The 22,445-nt window shown below is 38.1% G+C and overlaps 2 protein-coding genes across 2 annotated transcripts in view; one reads left to right on the top strand and one right to left on the bottom strand.

Moving 5' to 3' along the window:
• The window catches only part of LOC124137056 (eIF-2-alpha kinase GCN2-like), a 43,516-nt gene extending 28,437 nt beyond the window's left edge, over positions 1–15,079 (top strand). Inside the window, exons 29-39 of the mRNA XM_046503177.2 lie at positions 634–714; positions 1,481–1,615; positions 2,700–2,807; positions 3,056–3,184; positions 3,576–3,662; positions 4,408–4,502; positions 5,479–5,659; positions 6,853–6,963; positions 7,760–7,812; positions 8,409–8,477; positions 10,068–15,079. Of these exons, the coding sequence (XP_046359133.2) occupies positions 634–714; positions 1,481–1,615; positions 2,700–2,807; positions 3,056–3,184; positions 3,576–3,662; positions 4,408–4,502; positions 5,479–5,659; positions 6,853–6,963; positions 7,760–7,812; positions 8,409–8,477; positions 10,068–10,125 (1,107 nt within the window). The 3' untranslated portion in view covers positions 10,126–15,079. The remainder of the gene's footprint in view (positions 1–633; positions 715–1,480; positions 1,616–2,699; positions 2,808–3,055; positions 3,185–3,575; positions 3,663–4,407; positions 4,503–5,478; positions 5,660–6,852; positions 6,964–7,759; positions 7,813–8,408; positions 8,478–10,067) is intronic.
• A 1,307-nt stretch (positions 15,080–16,386) lies between these two features.
• LOC124137058 (proteasome subunit alpha type-6-like) lies at positions 16,387–21,502 on the bottom strand. The gene is made up of 7 exons (XM_046503178.2): positions 21,298–21,502; positions 20,056–20,150; positions 19,368–19,449; positions 18,364–18,519; positions 17,820–17,998; positions 17,196–17,290; positions 16,387–16,780 (listed from the first exon to the last, which is right to left on the bottom strand). The coding sequence occupies exons 1-7, from the start codon at positions 21,371–21,373 to the stop codon at positions 16,723–16,725; spliced, it is 741 nt and encodes a 246-aa protein (XP_046359134.1). The 5' UTR covers positions 21,374–21,502; the 3' UTR covers positions 16,387–16,722.
• Positions 21,503–22,445: the final 943 nt, after the last annotated feature.

Raw genomic sequence — 22,445 nt, forward strand, 5'->3', positions numbered from 1 at the left:
CAATCGACCGAAATCTGAACGACATTTTACGAACCCCGGATTTCGATTTCGGTGCGAGATTTTGATTGGACTATGCATAGACTCGTTAGTCCAGCCAAAATGTAACTCCATAATACCAGCCTAGTTCAGCAAGGGTGGAAACTGGACTTTCATAGTCAGTTAACTCACTTGCCTCGGGAAGATGTCTAAAGTGGGCTTTTCTGACGTTTGTTGTGAAAAGGACTTATATACATTATGTTGTAAGACACTGAGGAACATCAGCCCAGACATTTAGTAAAATTTGCTTTCCTCTCAGATGGAACTATCCAGACCTTGTGAATTAGCATTGCCCTTTGACTATTTCAGTAGCCATGGTTTATCAATCTTGCATGTAATATGTTTCTTGGATCTGGATCTATTTTCATCAAAAATATGGAGGAAAAAAGAAGAAATATTTTGTGTGATCAGTGTTTTCAAAAGTGTAATCAACAACACATATATCAATCAGTTCCTAGCATATTAAGTCTAGAGTTCTGTCCCTTGTCGTGATAGTGTAGCACAATGAGCATCCACTTGGTGAATGGAATTTGGCGCATTATAAATGCACAGATTATTATTATTTCTCATCATGCTCACTATCCATGTTGTTGACAGGCCAGCACATTAGCTAAGCAGGGGCTGCATGAGATGGAAGCTGTGACGACCCATGCTACTTTCATGGGACTCAAACTGCCGGTAAGGATATGTCACTGTTAAAACAGACCATAGAGGAACCTGAACTGACAAACTGCAGAATTATCCTCAACTCTGCAATTAGTACTAGAATTTGTCTGGATTTGCTCAGATGCCAATATTCGACCTCAAGTCTGCAAATAACAGTTCATTTTCTTAATTTGAATTAAAAATTTACCAATTCCTCTGAATGTACAAAAAATCCTGCAAATTGACAAGGATGTCTAGTCCTGGTTCACAAACATGATAACAGTTTGAAATGACTATTTCTCTATTGCTTGTCATAAGTGACGACACAATTGAATCTGTTGGTCAGACTATGTGACTATGTGTTGCCGTACCCTGATGGCGTGGAATGTTGCGGATAATCTCAAACACTCCATCTGGTTCAAATGCGATCACTTCCAGGTATAGGTGTAATATTACTCACTGAACAGGGATTTGTCTAGACGGCTCAAAGGCCATTGTTTGTCCCAAGTCTGCAGCAAATGTCATTAAAATCTCCTAAATTGGAATTAAAATTTTCCCAATTCCATTTTATAAGTTTAGGCTTTATAGAGGCGACTTGTATATCATTGACAAGAGGGCAATTGGTGTGGAAGAGGCATTAATACCTTTGAATTTAGGAAAAAAATATTTTTTTAAATCCAAATTTTGAACAGTTTTGCTTGCCATGGGCATTAAGTTTGGAATCCAAGATACATCCCTGGTGTAGAACACCCAACAAACAAGTGTGTCCCTGTTTCATATCCCAGCTATGTTACTGCAGATTGTGGTGACAGTGGGCCTGATGTACAACCACCTGCAGTACTCAGGGATCATCTTCCAGGTGTTGAGGGATGTCAAGAGGAAGAGGAAGAGTGCTGCAGAGGTGCTGGCCGCAGGGGGGAGATACGACAAGATGGTAGGAGGAGCCGTGTGGCAGCTCACTTGATTACATATATTACTTTTGTGCAGCACCTGTACTCTGGAAACTAAATCCCCATCTCAGTCAAGTTAGCACTAACTCGTTAGGCCTTTCACAGAGAGCTATTCCCATATGATTGGACAACTACAAGAACATGTACACATTGCATGAGGCAGATCTGTAGGTGAAGATTCTGTTCTGGCCACAGTGGAACCTTCAGAACCGCTTTTACATTTCTGTAAATGCTTTTCCTGTAAAGTGCCTGCATGCACCCAAGATGAAATTCAGCGCTTTATGAATAGAATATTGTTGTTGTTGTTGTTGTTGTTGTTTAGTTGTTAATGTTGTTGTTAACATTCTGGGAAATGAAAATAATGACTTTTAAAACATGACATAAACACAACAAAATAATTATTATTACTCATGAGGATAACTTGATCGTGTGTGATAACTTCCCAATATTTGCACATGCTCATTAGTCAATTGAAGCCATATGACATTGCAGTGCTTCATTATTTTAAAAAAATGTGATATCCATTGTTCAGGACGTCACAAATTGATTACATTATGTCATCTGAACTGTCATCTGCCTTCAGTGAAGTTCCTACATGCTTTGACATTCCATATGTTTTTTCTTCATTTGCTCTCTTAAAGTGTCAGTATATAGAATAAACTACTTGAAACTCGTAATTACGGATTATGTGTCCATTGTAAATGAAAGCTGTAAATCGATTGTAAAAAGGCTAGAGATTAACACCATTCATTCACTTGGGGCAGATAATCCAGCTCCTTGGTTGTTCTCTAATTGTGGACAAAACTGCCATTGCAACATATCATTTTCAAAGATGTGTATATATATATATACGTCAACTCATGTGCATCTGTTAGTTGTGCCAGAATCTGTTGATAGTACCAGATTTTGGTACTGGCTTGTCTGGTCCAGACTCGATTATTTACTGACCGCCATCATATAGCTGGAATACTGCTGAGTGCGGCAGTAATCAACAAACAAACCATTACATGGAAACAGATGTAACAACATAAGCATGTTCAGTATCACATTTTGTGTGTTTTCCTGCAGATTCAGCAGTTTGCTTCGCCGCTGCACCCAACATCCCACATCCCATCCGGAGTTGGAGTCAGCATTGCCTTTGAAAAAATTGTGGCTGCAATCACAGAGGATCTGGAGGTGAGTGAGGTGTGATGGAATCACATTCTGTGTAACCATGGTAACCTCTGTAAAGTATAGGCAACAGACTCTTGAATTACTCAGTGGCAGATACCATACAGGCTAACCTACAGATAAGAGGAATTACAGATTGTATATCCAGAGAGAGTTTTAGCAAGGATCTTTCAAAATTAGTTCTAATACTACATTCATTCCGAGATACAGGTAGTGAGGTAATGCTGTACTGACATTGGTCCACTTATGTGCAGCCACCAAGCCCATATGATGTCCTGGTGTGTACCATCGGCTGTAAGCCCATGCTGAAGGAGAGACTGGCTGTAGCCAAGGATTTGTGGTTAGGGAGACTCAAGACACAGGTTCTCTTCGATACCATGCAGGTAAAACACTAGCTTTCAGTCACATTTACTTTTCTTGGGACAAGCTGATAATTATTCTTCCTACCCTAAGTTTTCTAAAAGTAGAAGAAAAGTATTGTGTGAATGATAATATATGCTATGCTTAATATGTTTTCATTTTATTTTTTCAGGAACATTTCTGTTAAATGAAATTAAGTGTAAATCACTGAAAACATGTTATTTTGCCTCCTGTCTTGTAAGATCAGAAAAAAATGGTCTTGCATTATGAGTAATATTTATTATCTGTATATACATAATTCCAGATCTTTTTCTTTTGTTATCTAAAAGTTTATAAAGTTTATTTATCTGAACAATTTCCTTGGGAACAATACTGTTTTGAGTTGTGACTGTAGATGTCATGTTGTACCTGCAGAGCCTGGAGGAGATCAGTGACTACTGCCGGGAGCTGGGCGTCTCCCACATGGTCATCCTGAAGGATGCTGACACTGGATCAGTCAAGGTGAAACATACACACTCATCTCAACCCGTTACGCCCTCAGCTGAATCCCTGTGGGGATTCCGGTTTGGAATTGATCCCCAGCAACCTGAGGCAACTTCATGGATCGAGTGGTCAGGCTCAGTGACTTGGTTGATTGCATGTCATCATACCCTGATGATGTGCATTGTGGCTCATTATTTTGATTACTGGCTTGTCTGGTCCAGACTGGATTATTTACAGACTGCTGTCATATAGCTGGAATATTGCTGAGCAAAGCCATTTATCAAAACGTCCTGCTTTTCCCATTGACTATGACTAATCGCTTGATAGCATCGCAACATGTATATGATGTCACACAGTGGGTGCACAAGGAATGACATATTACAAATGCATTGTGCACCTCGTTGTCGTGTTGTTCTTTGCTAATGTTTATCATATACACCATGGAACAAGCCAATTAAAATTGGAATGTTGTACAAATTGCAGCACAATCTGGCATTCTTTATTGTCAACGTTGTCCTTAAGCGTACTTGGTGTCCCTTGTGCGCACTGACATTCTTTAGTTCACATTGTTCTTTCGTTTGACCTATATTAGTAACATTTAATGCTTTATCCGTAACCTTTAACTATTATTGCATATGTTTGTCCTTTATTGCAACTGATGTATATTTTGACCCATTGACCGCTTTAGTAGATACAGTCTCGGCACATAGCAAGATAAGACACCATCTAATGGAGGGTTGTAATGCTAAGTTTATTTGTGAAGGTACGCAGCATCGAGAAGGATAGGGTGACGGAGAGGAAGGTGCCTATGTCCGAGGTTGTGGACTTTCTGCAGCAGAAGCAACAGTTCACAAAACAGTGAGTCAACTAGTAGGATGCCACTTTGATCGGGTCATTTCACCCACATAGTTGTTTGCCTTTATTTTCAAGGAACCTCACATTTTTTTTGCTTTTTAAGAAAATAATCCTGAAAAATCAAAACTTTAGGCTTAAAAAAATAAAAGATTTGGTTCTCAGGCCAATAACTTTTGAAAATATAGTGCGAGCTGGTGTGTTGGTTTTTTTGGCTTCTTTAAACTAGTATGTAACCAAATAAACAGTTGTATACCATCAACCTGGGAAGGGCCCCCCTACATAAACAAGCATACAAATTCCTATTGCCACCATGACCATAACACAAGATGCGCAGTAAAGCAGGCGCATCTTAAGGGAAGTAACTGCATGCTATATTGGATCACATTGTTTTTAAGTATTAGATTTTTTAGTTTTTCTAAAACATGAAAAGGAAATGTGAGGTGGAATTTATGATGATACGGGTGGTGTCTGAGAACCAAGACTGTTATATACTTTTAGCCTTAAAAGTCTTGATTTTCTGGCATACACAAAACAGTTACCTCATTTTCCTACTGTTCCAACAATTGTGCCTAAATATTTGGTGCTGATAACAGACAATATGTTAACATGAAATGTGTTGCTTTTCTAAGTGAGGTCTACATAGTTGTTCATCATGGACACATAGACAGAGTGCATGCAGCTAGATGCCATGGTACTGTGGTGAGTCATGCAACGTTGCATGTGGGGGAATCCTATATTTCCTGTGCAGAGTTGCTTCCCTTTGGCGGGCCTAGTTTCTATAATCATGAGTTTGAGCCCCAGGATCACACTTATGATGATCCTTGGTTTGTCAACACTGAACCTGTACTCGTTGATTCCCAAAAGAGCTAATGTTTTAGACCTACATCACTCAGGGCATTCCTGCCACATTACGCTGACATGCTGAAATGTCGTTCCATGCAGTGGTGAACTGACTTACTCACTATGTTGCTTGTTCTAGAGAGTCGATGGATATGGCCCCTGGTAATGAAAAGAAGAGTAACACCGGCCAGTCCAGCAACTACTCCGAGACCAATCAGTCCAGCACCAACAGTAGCAGCAACAACATCACCTTCAACTTCCTCTTTGTCATGCAGGAGGGACGCATCACCTCAAACATCAAGAGGAAGTATGAGTCCCAGGTGTGTTAAATATAGCGATCACAAGAAAATGAGATACAGAGCAGCTCTAGAGTGTTTAGCAGCTGTGGAGTGTTCAGAAGCTCGGGAGTGTTTAGTAGCTTGGCATATTAAGAAGAAGAATGTTTGTGACCAGATAGTGCATCATGCTTGTCATGAGAAGTGAGTAGGTATTAGGGGTCTCGGAGAGTAGTTGGATGGGTAACTGCGTTCAGCAGCTTGACTCCTGAGCGTTTCTAGGGCTTCGGTCCTGCCTCAAACTAAAGCTCAAACTAGCGCCTCACAGGGCACTGTGATTGCATGCTCCCCAGGGGGTTGAGAATGAAAATCGAGTACACGCTGACCCATTGACTGGGGTAAAAATGCAGTGTTTTGAGCATGCTTTAGGGTCTGGATTATGGTCATCATTGTACTTGTCTGTGAGTTGGGTGAGTGAGTGAGTGAGTTTGGTTTAACGCCGCTTTTAACAGTATTCCAGTTATATCGCGGCGTGTCAGCTTAATGTGAGAGGAAAGCCCGAAGTGATGCAGGTCTCAGACGTTTATCACTTCGGTGAAACCCACAAGCACGGGTATGGTGCTGACAAACCTAGAAACATAATCGGGGCAAACCGGGATTCGAACCCACAATCATAGGTTTCTGGCATGCCCAAGGGAAGCAACTCCGCACAGCAAATTGCGGCGCCTTAGACGAGTTGGGATGACTCTTGTACACATCCTTCTTGTCATTGCACGGGGGCACATAGTCTAAGCATCCGCAGTTGTTAGAGTGTAGAAAAGCACTCCCTAGGTATACCAGGATCTGATCATGGGTTTGAATCCCAGATTTGGCCTGATTCTGATCCTTGATATGTCGCCAAGATACCGGTGCTCATGGGGCTCACCAAAGTGGTAATCATCTAAGACCCACATCACTTATGGCTTTCCTCCCACATTAAGCTGACACACTGTGATATAACTGAACTATTGTTCAAACCCAACTCACTTACTCTTGTTATAGCACAAATATGGCTGCAGTATAGAAACCATTTGCTAAAACCACACCAGTCATCAATTACAAAGCAGCAAATACTGGAGTTTTGGAGAGTATCTCAATTTGAACAGAATATTCTTGCCAAAGATTTAGTTTGCGTGACAAGCTATCACGTTGTCAGATGTGGATACATCGTGAGTTAAGATGTGTTTGTGTTGTTTCAGATGTTTAACAAACTGTCATCAGCTTTGCATTGGCTACCAGGGAAATCTCACGATGTAATCGTTGTTGAACTGAACAGGGCAGTGCTGAGCATCATAGCAGCGTACCTCGAGGTAGGAAGTAGATACGGGCAGGGTGGGAACACTGTTACCTCATCTTACATGTAAAATATGTCAATGACATTTGGTAACAGCAGTGTCCAACTACATAACATATACCCTGCCATCAAGGACATTTTGCCGATCTCAATAATATCTGCAATTCAAGCTCCTTACAGCATCATGTAATGCATATTAACACTGACTTTAGATGTAAGTGATGCACAGAACACTAACATATATAACTTGTTGTCTGGAACTCACCTGGCAATATGGCAACAAAAAATACTTCACATCTCTTTGTTGTAAATACCAAACTTGGCAGGGTCGGCTTTGGGTACTCGGTTCACAGAGGGTACATCAAACGGTATTCTCCTCGTGAGAAGCCTACTTATAGTATGTCATGCTTCGTGAAGGAGGTAACAGAGTGGGGATATCTCTGGAAGGCATGGTCACTAATGAAGCCAGTTTAACTTAGTGGGTCACCCATGTAAGACATCCTCAATGCTTCTAGATTTGTTGGCACCACGCCATGCTTGTGGGTTTCACCAAATGATTAAAGTCCAAGACCTGCATCACTTCGGGTTTTCCTCCCACATCCAGCTGACACACTGTGATATAACTGGAATATTTTTCAAAGTGAGTTAAACCCAACTCACTCACTCATGTCTTCAGAAACATAAAGTATTGCAACTCAAGATCTAAGTGTCAAGACAATAACTCCCATACTTTGGACTGGGGCTTCATTGATATGAATTGATTGTCATATTAACACTGCATAATGATAATGTTTATATGGAATTGTTTACAGTTAAATGGCAGTGAAGCTGACTTTGATGCAAGCATCAGCTCTGTAATAGAAAAGTAAGTAAAACAAAATCCATCAAGCTAGATTGAATGTGTTTGTACTTACTGCCAAGTGGCACTAGATCTATCTGCTATTTGGAAATTGACCTTTCATGCCTCTTCAGAAAAGATTGTAAAGTGATAACAGTGTTTGAAGTTATTGTTAAGCTTAGGGTTCAGTTTCTTTTGCCTGAGGATTCAAGTCACAGATTTGCTCTAATTTCGATTCTTGTGGTGTTTTTTTCAGCTTCAGTGGATTTCACCAAAATGATAAAATTACCGATGACATAACTTTGGGTTTTCTTGCACATTCACAGACATGATGGACATACTGTCAGCATGGTGAAAGCATTGTTTAAAATCACATGTTCACTCATTCTTCAAAGCTAAAAGGGAAATGCCATTATTGTTGTCATCTGAACTAGATTGTGTAGATAGGGTTTTGATGGCATTATGGTACTTACGTGTATCTCTGATTATTTCCACATGTGACAGAGACAGGTTCATGTTTGGCTGCCATGTTTGTTAACCAAGCATGGTGCTTTCAGTTCAGGTTGTTTTGTTTGGTGGACTTATAGTGTAATGACTGAGCCATGATATTTCCATTGTTTCAGACAACCACGTCACAGGAAATACTTGACAAACATCATGGATGAAATTCATACGCTGAAATTTGAGAAAAGGTAAGTTTGATATCAGTAGGTAGTTAAACAACTTTCACCATTTTGCCCAAATGTGCATAGCCATACACAGCCAGTGCATAGTCTCCTAGCACACAATTACATGTTAATGTATGAGCACAGGAATATAAAGTTCTGTTTAAATTGAAGAAGTTGCATGCTGTTTATATATAAACACAAGGTCATCTCTCAAAATTTGTCATGTTGGATTTCAATAAAAAAAATTAATGCAATCAGAAATAATTTCAAACAGTTTCATTTGACTTTGTAACCATTATATTAAACCCAATCCCACCTGCTATAAGTCTTTATCACACGATTGTCTGTTTTGTCCAAAAATCCACAATGTGATGATGTCACAAACATGTGCAAATGATTTAGTGGTCCATCAAGTGTAAAGTCAAGTGACTTAGCACATTAAATTATCCCACCATGCAACAATTTGGGAGTTTCCTCCATTTTGTTTTGATTAGTTTTATGTCTTTGATTAATAATCGGACCATTGAGTCATTTCAAAAATATTTCTTAGCGATCAGATGTTTTATGAATATACTATATATTATATATGTATATATATACTGTAAATCTTGATATTAACGCGAGCGTGAATTAAATGCGAAAAATTGTAAGAGGTCTTTGCTCGCATTATTAAACATCGCATTTATATCAACAATAAGACATTTTGGATAGCAGAAATACCAACTTAGGCATACGCTGAAAACAAACAACTATGTATTCCACGTCACTGTTTATTGAGCAGCACTTCTTACAAGTAAATAAACAATATCATTCAAACACTAATTACATCCTATGAATTGTCACTGCTGGGGTCAAGGCAAGCGTTCTACTCACTCATGTCATCACTGATCACACCTGCAAGTCCAGACAGATGCCACCCAACACAGTGTCTTTGCTCTTTGCGACTGCATCAAAGGCCGACACGAGCCAGCGCGCATGTATTGTTTTAGCTGAAGTACTCTACTCAGCGCTAATAAGCGGTGCTATTTGGTGTGTGATGTGATTAATGTAAGGTTTGATTAAGGTGAGGATTCTCCTGTAAACCTGACAGGACATTTTGTTTAAATATAAATCCACTGATGCTTGAGAGGAGGGAGTGTCGCATTCATACTGAGTCGCATTTTTGGCTGGGGGCCAGCGGTCCCATTCTTTTGGAGACGCATTGATTTCACATTTTACAGTATTCGATTTTAAGGAATAGAAATTATGACTTACAGGTTAGTGATGTCATTGAAACTTTCCTGTGATTGAAGGCAGGGTCTGTCGTATTCTGAAGGACTGCAATCAGTGTGTTCAGTAGGCAGTATGATTTGTATTGTTACAATACATCAGCTGCCACTGGATGCAGGGCAAGTGAACCCACTTTGTGTGATCATTGCCCGGATTCATATGTGAAATATTTCTATACCCTTTTCATTGATATGCTTAAAGCATGTTACATTGTTGCCAATATATGCTGAAATATATTTGTCAGTTTGAAATGAAATAAACATCAGAAAAAAATAAACATGATTAGGATGCCAGCTGTATTAAATCAAAGCAATTCTTCATACTGTTGTCCTCTGTGTGTTTCAGATGCCAGTTCATCATACTCTACGGGCTGAAGGACGACACGGTCAAACTTGTTTCTTGACACAAACATTAACAGAACAAGTGTCATATGTACAATATTTATTCTTACCAAAGCTAGGGAAATGGAATCCAGTTACCTCTTGGAAAACAACCCTTCTACATTTTTCTCATCCACACCTTGACATTCATTTTTATTTTTCCCATCAAAAAAAAGAAGAAATTAGATCAAGGTAATCACCAACTGTTAGTTTGAACTGACTGATCCAAATCAAAACTGTTGTCTTTTGTTGATTTTTAAGCATGTTAAGCAGGCCTTTAAGCTGCTTTGCTTTTGTTTGAATTATATATGTTTAGTATATGCTTTAATACAAGACGATAGTCCCAGGAAATTATACTGCTCATCTTTTGATAGGGATTTTTGAGTGTCCAGGCTGGGCCTGAATGTGACTGATTGCTTGGAGATGTTGTCCTACAAATAATACTGGTATTCAATATTGCCATTTACCTGACATTTTCTGTAAGAAACACAAACGGACAAGGTAGTATAAAGACACTGTTTAACCACTGGACATAAGGTTCTATACCGAAACATTGTCTTTTCAGTAAATAAAGAAGTTGTTATCCATAAATTATCTCTACTTTGCCACTGGACATGTCAGTTTCAGAAAACTTTTAGACACTGTTCAGACATGTCTACATGGCTGACAAGTAGCCTCTTTTAGCTCACCTTACTGAAAGTCATGTGAGTACATGTCATGGCCTGTTTGCATCATCGCATGAATATCTCAGAAACCACTAGACCAATGAAGCTGAAACTTCACATACATTGTTCCCACCAATAATAACAACCAATTTGTTCAAGAAATTCAATCCACGTCAGCCATATTAAAAAACCTAATTATGGCCATTATTCAGCCATTTTTTTTCAAAATGTAAAGAAATTTGATACATATGTAGTTGCACTCTCCTATGTTCCATGCAACCACCATAGTACCTCTGCCACAGGCCAGCACCATGTGATGATTCGTCACATCTTATACACAATGCATTCAAAATATTGCATATGTTTTTCATCTGTTTCAATTTTTTAAACGTCTACATATCTACATAAACATATGTCATAAAATGCTTAACTTTCATTGAAAAAATACACTAAATTGTGAAAAACTACTTCCATTTGCGTAGTTATCCTATGTTAACATTGGTTGTACGGCTGCAGGTGCTGTCACCGAAGCCCTACGGAGATCACTTTGGTGTGTAAATATACTGAGGGAAACAAACAAGGGAACACCATTTCATTTCATAGCTTGGGAACAAAACCTAGAAAACAATAAAGGAGCACTTGTATTTTCATGTGTTCCCTTATTTGTTTCCCTCAGTATATGTATTGTCATGCAACTCACTGTCGCAGTTGTAGTAGCATATTTATATAATTATGCAAAACAATATGTAAAGCGCCCCTAAATACTTGCATTAGGTCGTTCTATTCTGATGTCTGAAAAAGCGTGTTTGTTTACAAACGAGAAAAGTCTGGTCATCTGATATGCAAATTAGCCTGTGGCAGTGGTGTTATGCTAAGTCACCACTGCGCCGGAGTGTGATGTAGTTAGTAAAGGTGAACACATTCCCATTTTAACAATATTTTAGATTGTAAACTTTAACATCAACCATACTTCATATAGACATTACTTTTAACGTTGATGTTTTTGTGTTCAAACTGTAATGAAACGTGGTGTGTGGGTAGTTAGTAGTCAGGCTCAACACACATTCCGTTTTTGCCTTTTTTCAAATTTTGACCTTGATTTTACCTTTGCTCTTTGACCATGCTTCTAAATTCTCTCACAATGTATTTCTCTCAAACATCAGAAACCACTGAAGCTGAAACTTGTGAAACTTTTCCGAGTCAAATTTATTTTCAGTATGGCCACTGACAGCATCTTTTGTTTAGTGGCTTTGTTGACATTTTAAAACTGTGGACTACATTGCTAGGTGAGCTACAGTGGCATGGCACTACTTTTCTTTCTTATACTTGCAAGTTTTGGACTTCTGACATGATTCACTACATGAACATGGCTAAAATGAGTAAAAAGGACGATTTTTTCTAACTTGAAATGAAAAATCTAAGTATGAACAAGGCTGTCTTATATATGTCCTGTGAAAATCAGGAGTCAAATATTAGAAAACAGTAAGTGATTTTAGAACTACATAACACTTTGATATTTTGGCCGAAGGAAATCTACCCACATTTAAGGTTAATGTCACATTCAAAATAATGACTGGATTTATTTATTGTAATTCAATATCATTTGGGTTGATGAAGGTGAAATCTTCCTTTAGAGCCTCACTTTCGATGTTATAAATATAGACATGTGAAGGTCACATAGTATATAATAAAAGGGGGGTGTTTGCTGCAATCTGATTGGTTGAAAATTCTTGTTAAATAGGATCATAGCATTCTAGTGTGGCATCTTGGAGCGTACTATGGAAGATTACTGATAACTTTTGTATTCTACAATATTGATAAGGGACCGGTCATTTATTATATGGTGGGATGAGTCAGAGGGAATCAGGGAGGGTCATAAAAAGTTTTACACATATTTGGGGAGGGTGATGAAAAAATTGACATTTTATAATAAAATATAAAGTGCTTTTGCATATTGTCTTTTCAGGGTGGGTCATGAAAAAAATGTACAAGGACATGGGGAAGGACATCCAAAACTATGACGAGAATTACAGGAGGGTCATTATTTTCATTACTGCATCAAAAGCCTCTGACCCACCCACCCCTGCAATAAATGACAGGTCCCTAAATATTGTTTCTTCAGATGTCAATAAATATGTTTTCAGAGATGGCCATCACTGCTGGTTCCAAATGAATTGTTCAGGAACTGAATATTTGTGGGGTTATGTTGAAAATACGAACACTTCTCTTGTTAAGTCGGTTGTTATTCGTTACCTGTATATCCAACTTATTTGTTCCTGAAACATAATTGAATGTTTTTATTGCTCAGTTCTTTGTTGTACATGTTGTACAGGACCACAATAGTTACTGATCTGTCAGTTGAGAATTTATCATTATGTTGTTGATGTACTGTGTAATATATTTGCCTCAGTGCAGTGTATAGAACTTGTCTGAATAACTATGTCATGTTTGTTGTCATGAGTCCTGGCAAAAGGGACAAAAGTAAGTAAGACAGGGTAACATTAAATGATAATGGAAAGCAAAAGCAATCTTTGTGTTAAACAGTGTAACAAGTCTGATCCTTTATACAATATGATAACACTGCATGAAGATCTGAGGACAAACTCCTACAGACGTTGCTTCAGGGGCACTTTCTAATCGGCAAACTGGCATCAAGGCTTCTAAAAACTTGGTACATGTGAGTGAAGCATTCAAACAAGCATATCTGATTTCTGATCTTGAAACCAAATATAATCAAGGAGTTCCAAATGCAAAAAGTGAAGTACAGTCAAGTCCCGTTAATCCGACATTGTTGGTTGCATATGATTTTGTCCGATTAACGAGTATGTTGGATAAACGAAATTAGGTATTATCAACATTCGTGAACAAAAATTGGACAAGTACACGATAGATAACAATTCAAACATGTAATAAAAAAAGGAAAAAGGAAATATTCATATTGTTGTGTTACATTGTTCGCGGAATATGTTTTCTAATCATGCAACCTGTAAAGTTTAACACAAAACTACTGTTACAGACTGAATGACTGATTTAAAATACCTTTTAAAGCATAGTCTGGAATTGAAGTCGCCAATTTGAAACTAGTGTCGCAATGCTTAGAAAGCTGCTTTCTTAGTGGCTAATGTCAAGTGTAGAACCATTTTGCTTTTGTGGATATTAATTCTTCCTGTCACATCTGATTCTGAGTGCATCCACACCCAAAAGGATGTCTTATTGACATATTTGTGTTCTGTCAGTTTTCTTTTAAGATCAAAATTTCCAAAGCATTGGGGTAAAGAAATGAAGCCAAATCAGTTTAGAAAGCTGTCATCTGATTGGCTCAAGAGCCAATTTATTTTTCATTTAAATTGGTGGTCAAAGTTCACCCAGGGTTCCCGACACATCCTCCTATGGAAGTGTCCTCCGATCTTCATGCAGACATCATATCAGAGTAAAAGATCTGATTTTAATCATTGTATAATTGATGGTGCTAATAATAATGGTGTAAATAGGCACATTGTTATCCAATAACCTTGATTATGACCAAGTTAACATTAACGAAATAGCAATTACAGTGTAACATTTGCAGTAGTATAGCAATATAGATGATTGTTTTAGGATTTAATGTGTTTGAGGTTAGTGAAGAATGTTGAGGTTATGGTACTCTTCTGATGGAGGAAGGAAACTAACACTTCAGTCGTACTTATGTCACTAATTTTCAACATTAAGCAGCTGAAAGAAACCTTTGGTTTTTGGTTTGGTTTAATAAATTAATATTTAGATTCAAGTTACATTTGAGGTTTTGAGGGTACATGAATAAAGTCTATAAATTATGTCTGTGTAGGCTGGGGATATTTGATCTTAATGAATATGAAACACGTAGGTTTAATCTTCTTCAGACACCAGTGAGTGAGTATGGTTTTACACCATTTTTAGCACTATTCCAGCAATATCACGACGGGGGAATCAGAAATGGGCTTCACACATTGTACCCATGTTGGGAATCGAACGCGGGTCTTTGGCGTGATGAGCAAACCTTTTAACCACTAGGCCACCCCACTGCCCACAACTTGAACTGGTTCAACTTTGAATTAAATCTCACACAGTTAGTATTAGCATTTAACATGTTGGTATTCAAAAAATTATTTAATGAACAGTTCAGGCTGTGAATATATAAATTATTGTGCAGTGTCAGTGTAGTGCTTAGATGTGGTGAATAAATGAACAAATATATTTACAAGGGGGATAACCGGTACTTATTGACTCTCATCATGTTGAACAATACATGAAGAATCATATCATGCCAAATGACAATAAAGTATTAACTGAAAAACGTTTCTCTGTTTTATATTGTCATACAGTGGTTCTTTTATCAAAGGCCCAAATGCACCGCAATTACTCGCAATCATTACCGTGGGAGTGTGGAGGATATCAATTTGAGGCACTCATGGATCAGTGTGTCCTTGTTGTTTACTACTGTGGTGTAGTGGTAGAGCGTCAGCCCAGGGAGCCGAAGGTCTTGGGTTCAATCCCCGGCCACGTCATACCAAAAGACGTTAAAAGATGGTACTTGTTGTTACCCTGTCTGGCGATCGACATTAAGAGGCTAAACCAAGGACTGGTCGGCCCAGAATCAGTACACTGTGTCTGAGTGAGGTATTCATGTAAAACTGTGGCATGGCATCTCAGTGTGGTAGCACTATAAATCGGCATCAGTCCAGACTAGTACAAACAGCCACACACACACGTGCATGCATGCATGTTGCAATAATCTTGGACGTGATGTTAAACCCCATTTCACCTCACCTGCTGCACTAAGTAATATTCAAACTTCGAACTGTAAATAATGAATCTGGACCAAACTAGGAATTGATATTATGAGCAGTGACCCGACCGTCAGGATACGTCAACACATCAATCAAATCATCAAGTCTGACCTCATCAAGGGACCAAATCTAAACCAGAATGCCAACAGGTTCCCAATTTAGTCACCTCTTACAACTAGCAATAGGGTGTCGACAGGAACACAGAACACTGTTCACTCATGAGCGAGTGATGTCTAACATGACGGTGAGCAATAGTCCAGCTCAATCACTATGACACCCTGTAAATAACTGGACCTGGGGACCACTAACCGGTGGTTACCATTTACCCTGAGCAACAGTCAATGGTCACACATTGTAACCACTGATCCTCATTTTATTTGACACTCATGGATTCAGTGCTTGCAATGTTTGCGGTTTGAAATGTCAGAAATTCTTAATCCACATTGACATGACATTACCCCTAGGACTTGAGTGGACAATGTCAGTGTATTTATGATTATGAAAGAGTGAGTTGGGTTTAACGCCGCTTTTAACAGTATTCCAGTTTTATCACGGCGTGCCAGCTTAATATAGGAGGAAAGCCCGAAGTGATGCAGGTCTCAGACTCTGACTATGACGTGCCCCCGAATATGAAAGAGCGACTTTGGCTTAATGCTGCTTTGAACATTTGTTCAGTAATGTATGAATGCTAATGGCACACAACGCTGTAGTCACACCATGAACAGCAGCACCTTCATAGCTGTGACAATGTAGGGAAACCGAATAAGACAATCCAAAGTTTCATATTACAATCTTCAAGAATGAAAACGACAAATTACAGACATAACGGTTTATTTTGGTATGATTCACATTCAGAATGAAGATGCAAGTCCCAATAGACAAAATGAGATATTTTTTTTGTGGACAAGGACTAATTGTATTTAGTTAATGAGAACAATAACTTTCTTTACTCTGTCATTACATTTGAAGAGCTAACTGTCTTCATTATCCTGTAAGAAAATTAGCCTGAATTGGATAAACTTCACCAATAAACAATGAACAGGTTCCTGGCCCCAATGTTCAAACTTGACAGCCCTGTTCTTTCAGCACTTGTATCGTACACAAATGATTTATATTGACAGATTGTGAAATATGGTACTCCTAGGCCAGTCTAGTCCTTCTCTGCAATGGCTGTTAGATGGGTATCAATCTGCTGCTCTGTCAGTACTCTGCAACACAACACCACCATACATGACATCTACGCATCACTTGAACAACACTATGCATCTCCAATACCCTCTCATACAGACCCTGACACCAAAATATCTTAAACTCTAAGTAAGGAGACTTTGGAAAGTCTAGATTTCTTCAGTATCAGAGCTCAAAAAGTAGCGATTCACTTGGCTCCTTTCTACTTAATATTAACAATGATCAAATAAAAGTTTACAAAAGAAATCTGAAAACATTTCCTTACCATTTAATCGATATCACAATAACATTTATTGGGAACAGACAATGCAGAGTGGTTGTTTGGTTTAAGGTTCCTATCACAGCTTTAAGACCACAATAGATATGCCAAAAACAGAATTATCAAAAGAAAATATACTTTTCATATTTTCTACCAAATATTATGTTTTCCTTTACCGGAAATGAGGATTATCTTTTGTGACGATTCCAACTTCAACTTCAGAAGCCTTGAAATCTGCAGACAACACTGTTGATAAGCATGTGATCGCGATCTGAAAATAAAGAAGAAATTCCTATCAACAACCACTACTTTAAGTCTACTCTTCCATTATGTTGAGCTAGTTACCATGACTATCACCAAACTTTTTAGAAAAAGTGCATATACATCATGTATATAGTAAATTTAGAGGGGCATAACATAAAATAAAAACAGTTTTCACAAACACATCTAGTGGGAGATTAACATGTCAACAGAATGAAGTAGATGCACTCTTGAAGCAGCCCCACCAAAGGGATCATGGGGAGGAAAGCCTGAAGCCCAGGCCTTAGACATTTACCACTTTGGTGAAACCCACCAGCATGGGTATGATGCCGACATAAACAAATTAATTAAAACAAAAACAGGTTATTAAGGTGAATCTGCAATAAAAAATAACTGTGATTGAAAACCCACAATCATAGGCTTCTGGCACATCTAAGGGACATAACTACTGCAGCGCCTTATCCCTCTGGGCCACCTGCCTGCTTGCAACCTTATGCTAACATTGGTACATATCAACCACCTATTCCCTGCTGCTTTACCTCAGCTGCCTCATTGTAGGTAAAATCCTGCTTCTTCTTGATCTTCTTTTCCAAGAAGCTGTTTGCTTCCAGCTGCTTGACACCTGCTGAAGTGGCCTTGAACCCACTGTAGTAACCTGCTGGGTCTGTCTTCAACACTATAGGGCCCTTCTCATCATCATAGCCGATCATTATCATGCCTGCAGTGTAAAATGCATGATGTAAACTTGTTACTTGGAACATACCATCACAAAACATCATGGGAAAGACAGTATCACCCTTCAAACCAAGAACGGATATTATTACAATTTCCAGAGCCATAAAGCCTGTAACAAAAACAATGGCTTTGAATCAATGAATTAGGAGATAAACAATATGTGTTGTGCAGTGTTTTTCACATATGGACATGATACTTATCAAGAAAAGTATTCATATGCAGTGTCAAGTCCAACAGATTCCCAGACTTTGAATCCCATTTTACAACACATTTCCAGAAGCACATACTCCCATCTGTTTTATGACAAATGTTTACAATACTACACTACATGTAGAATGTGTGACTTACAGCATCCAAGTGGTCTCATCTCGGCACTCTGTGTGTACACCTGGTTGATGTCAGCGATGCGTTTACACAGCATGTCTATGGGAATCTCATAGCCGTACGTATACTTCCACTTTGCTGCTTCATATCGGGCTCTCTGCACCTGTGAGCGACTGTCGGCTAAAACATAAAGTGATCATACATAATCTGTCATACACTACAAAATAACTATAGTATCTGAAAGATTTCTTTTCCGAGTACTGTAAAATACTTGAAACATTTAGCACAATACCGCTTAGATCATGTACATAATGTAGTGTAATTTTGATGAAAAATATCTGTTTCATCACACAAATTTAAAACCAATAACCACAACATGTAAGCCTAACTTACAGTCACAGAAAAGTGGTGTAACAGTCGTTGGACAAAGAAACACACCAATCATGCCAATTGCACACTTTGTGACAGACAGGAAAATTTAACATCAACCAGATTGCCAATTATGCTAATGGGAAGTAAATCGATGTGCACTGTCAATTTATCATAATTCATTAACCGAGGACAGGAATATTAGATTTCAAAAGAAAAAGGGTAATGTTGGGTAATTTCAGTTTTACAAAGATTTAGATAACTTATATTTCACTGCGAAACACTGATAACAGGGACATGAAACTTAAAGAGAAAAGGATTTTAATGTTAAAGGTAACTGAGTGAGTTTGGTTTTACACCGCTTTTAGCAATATTCCAGCAATATCACGGCGGGGGACACCAGAAATGGGCTTCACACATTGTACCCATGTCGGGAATCGAACCCGGGTCTTCGGCGTGACAAGCTAACGCTTAAACCACTAGGCTACCCGACCGCCCCATGTTAAAGGTAAAATACCTCTCTCATGTTGGACCAAATAAACCTTATTTCTCCACCCCTGAGCTCTTTGCTCAATATCCTAGATAGATTCCCCCATTTTAGAATGCACAATGTCCTTACTTTTCTTTGTTACGTATTTCCATTTACTACACATCATTACCTATCATCCCTGTCATGACACAGCCAATGTTTTCTGTGAGTTGGAAGAGGTGAGTGACAACACTGGCATCTAGCAACTTGTCCTGTGGATATAAAAAATATGTACTTATCAACATTACTTTCTACAATCTGAATCTAAAATCTGTCAACAAAGTCTAATTACAAGAAAAGAGAAGATACAGTTCTCTATATCTCAGGCCAATATCGTGGGCTTTACATTCGTACAAATGGATCCAGACACCAATGAATATGGATGAACATAGAAAATCAGCTTTCTCTCAGGCCTACTTAGCATGACAAACATGGAAATGCCAAAATGAAGTAAACAAAAATTATTGACATGCCAATACTAGCAATAGGCTCTACTACTGATTGTACCATTTACTCTGTATGAGGTGTTTCATGAGCATATGAATAATTTCTAGTTATAGTCTGGATATCACTGATATCAGGAATAGTTACTGTGATACTGATATGATCAGGAAAAGAATCCAGTGAAGTTGGTTTGAGGTACAGAATGTGATAATCATGATCAGTAGCAGTAAGTGATAATAGTAGTATGCGATAATGTGTTTGATAGCACTCTATCACTAGTAATGAAATTTCTGATAAGAGCTGCCTCCGCTAGAGACACTGTTCAAATTTGTATGGTGTACATGACAGACGCTAAAAAAATATGATTAACTCACAGGGACTTTCTTCTGTGTGACAATAACAGCTGAATCCTTCCCCCGCACTGCCACAGATGTCAAACCACCCTGGTTAATAGCCTTGAAAGCATATTCTGTCAAGAAAAATAGTAGACATTAGATTTGCTACAACACAAAAGTATACTTACATGATTTACGAGTATAAGAGAACATTGTACTACCCTATTTACTGTATCAAAATATAATAAACATTATGCCTTAGTTAATATCAACAGGTCAAAGAAGTTTGTTTGGAAAGAATTATCTCAGTTTCTAAGGGTAAACTTCATGACTTCTGGGATTAAAAACCTTTGAGACGCAAACCAAACATGTAACTATGACACTTAAAATGTTCCATTTTGTTGTATATTTGTCTGTACAGTTTGATACGAGGAACTATGTGAACAAAATGCACATATGCAACAAAAAAAGAATGTATTTTATGATATATCCTAATATTCATAAGGACCATCATAAAAATAACACGATAAAGAAAGTAACAAATGGTTGACAATGGTGGGATAAATTGGTTAAGTTTGATTAAAAGTGAAATTATTAACACTGGTTCTGTCTCTTTCAACTATGCCAGTACTTTTGCAAAAATGTGTATTGACAGGTCCTCTTCGAAATTACTTGACACTAATTGCCAGTGACATATATTGGACGAGATTTCGGAATTAAAATATTTCATCCTGGACAGGGATATACACATGCTTCCACATGTCCATGTACTAACAGTTGCTTGTTGAAATCTGTGGCACACTCTGAATGTTTCCTGCCATCAACCTTTATCACAGGTGATTTTAATCAGCCATTTGGAAGACATTTGACTAGACTGGCCATCTTCACCCAACTATTATTAAATTAGGAAAATGCCGAACCTGTTGTGGAGTTAAGCAAATGTCTTGAGTGTGAAACTTGAGCTTGAAATCACATGTTTACATTTTGCCACAGACAATAGGGTCTTGCTTACATAGCTGGTACCGGGACGGCACAGTCTCTTAATTTGATATAAACATTGTCAAGAAAATTTTAAGTCGAACAGTCCTCAAAATGAAGCATTAAATGCTACATGATTTTCATTAACATGTTCACGATGATCAATGTATCCTTTGTAAATGTTTAATAACAAATGTATTTTATAACATCTTAAGAGTCAATCTATGAAGAACTCTATTCGAAATCGCATCATGTCCCGAGCAGATCACAAATATCACAATCATTTTACTTTGTGTATCTTACCAACTTGATACAGGCGTCCCTCTGGAGAAAAGATGGTGATGTACCGATCAAATCCAGCACTGCTTCCACGTGCCATGTTAAAACAGGAATATATCAACAAAAACCAACACTAAATACGCAAAGTTTTCAAGGAATCATGCGATGTAAATATGACTATGCAGAAACTGCTTCTATCATGGCAGCATGTAAGGGTACTACAAAAAGTAGAATCTGGTTAAAGCTAAAAGACGAATTATTTGATACGAAATACGATTGCGGATCGTAGGCGTAATTGGCTCTTTGAAAACATACGTCACGTTTACATTAAATATTACATTCTAAGTTTAATCTGCGTATTCACTACTTCCCACCCAAAACGTTTAAATGAATGAATGATATATTAGTCGTGCTGTAAAACCAAGTTACATGTGGTGACTGCTCCACTGAAATACAAACCAATCTATAATATCTCCATTCAAAACATTGGTATGCAAAACTCGTAAACAACCGGCCCGATAAGGTTACATTTGGTCCAGCCCCGTTAAAATCTTGGGTAGAATAATTTAAGCATCCCATTCTTGTCCCGTAAGACGCGATTCACTGGATCGGGAGGTCAGAGGCGACTAACGGGATCGAGTGGTCAGGATCGCGGACTTTGTTGATGCATTGCATCGTATCCCAACTGCGTAGATCGATGCCCATGATATCAATCACTGAATTGTCTAGTCCAGACTCGACTATTCACACCCCCCATTTATATAGCAGGTATATTGCTGAATGCGGCGTTAAACAACAAACAAACAAATAACATTTTGGTCTAGCATTTCACTTTAGGTTCACAATTTCGCCTGCACTGTAGGCTAACAGTTATACTCTGAAATGATTTGCCTTTGTTAAATTGTATTTTAATATAATATAGAAAGGAATCCAAAAAATGCCTTCATCTAGTTGTGCCAAGATAGTATAGTATAGACTTTCTTTGAAACTTTCCGATATTTGTTCTATTTGTCTGTACGAGAGACAAGCTACACTATGTTAGGAAATTATAAGGTATGTCCTTGAAATCTTAAGCCAATATACAAATGATGTTACAGTATCCGTTTTCTGATAAAAGTGTTAATATGTTACATAAGACTAAGTTATGTATGATACATATTGGCCAAATAGAT

This window comes from Haliotis rufescens, unplaced genomic scaffold, assembly GCF_023055435.1.
Source record: "Haliotis rufescens isolate VD_foot unplaced genomic scaffold, xgHalRufe1.0.p SCAF_3, whole genome shotgun sequence".
NCBI lineage: Eukaryota > Metazoa > Mollusca > Gastropoda > Lepetellida > Haliotidae > Haliotis > Haliotis rufescens.

Excerpts from the sequence above, each read along its gene's own strand:
- LOC124137058 (XM_046503178.2), bottom strand. The coding sequence starts at position 21,373 with ATGGCACGTGGAAGCAGTGCTGGATTTGATCGGTACATCACCATCTTT. Across the intron at positions 19,450-20,055 it reads TCACACAGAAGAAAGTCCCT|GACAAGTTGCTAGATGCCAG; the intron begins GTGAGTTAATCA and ends TTATATCCACAG. Across the intron at positions 16,781-17,195 it reads AAAGATAATCCTCATTTCCG|AGTACTGACAGAGCAGCAGA; the intron begins GTAAAGGAAAAC and ends GTTGTGTTGCAG.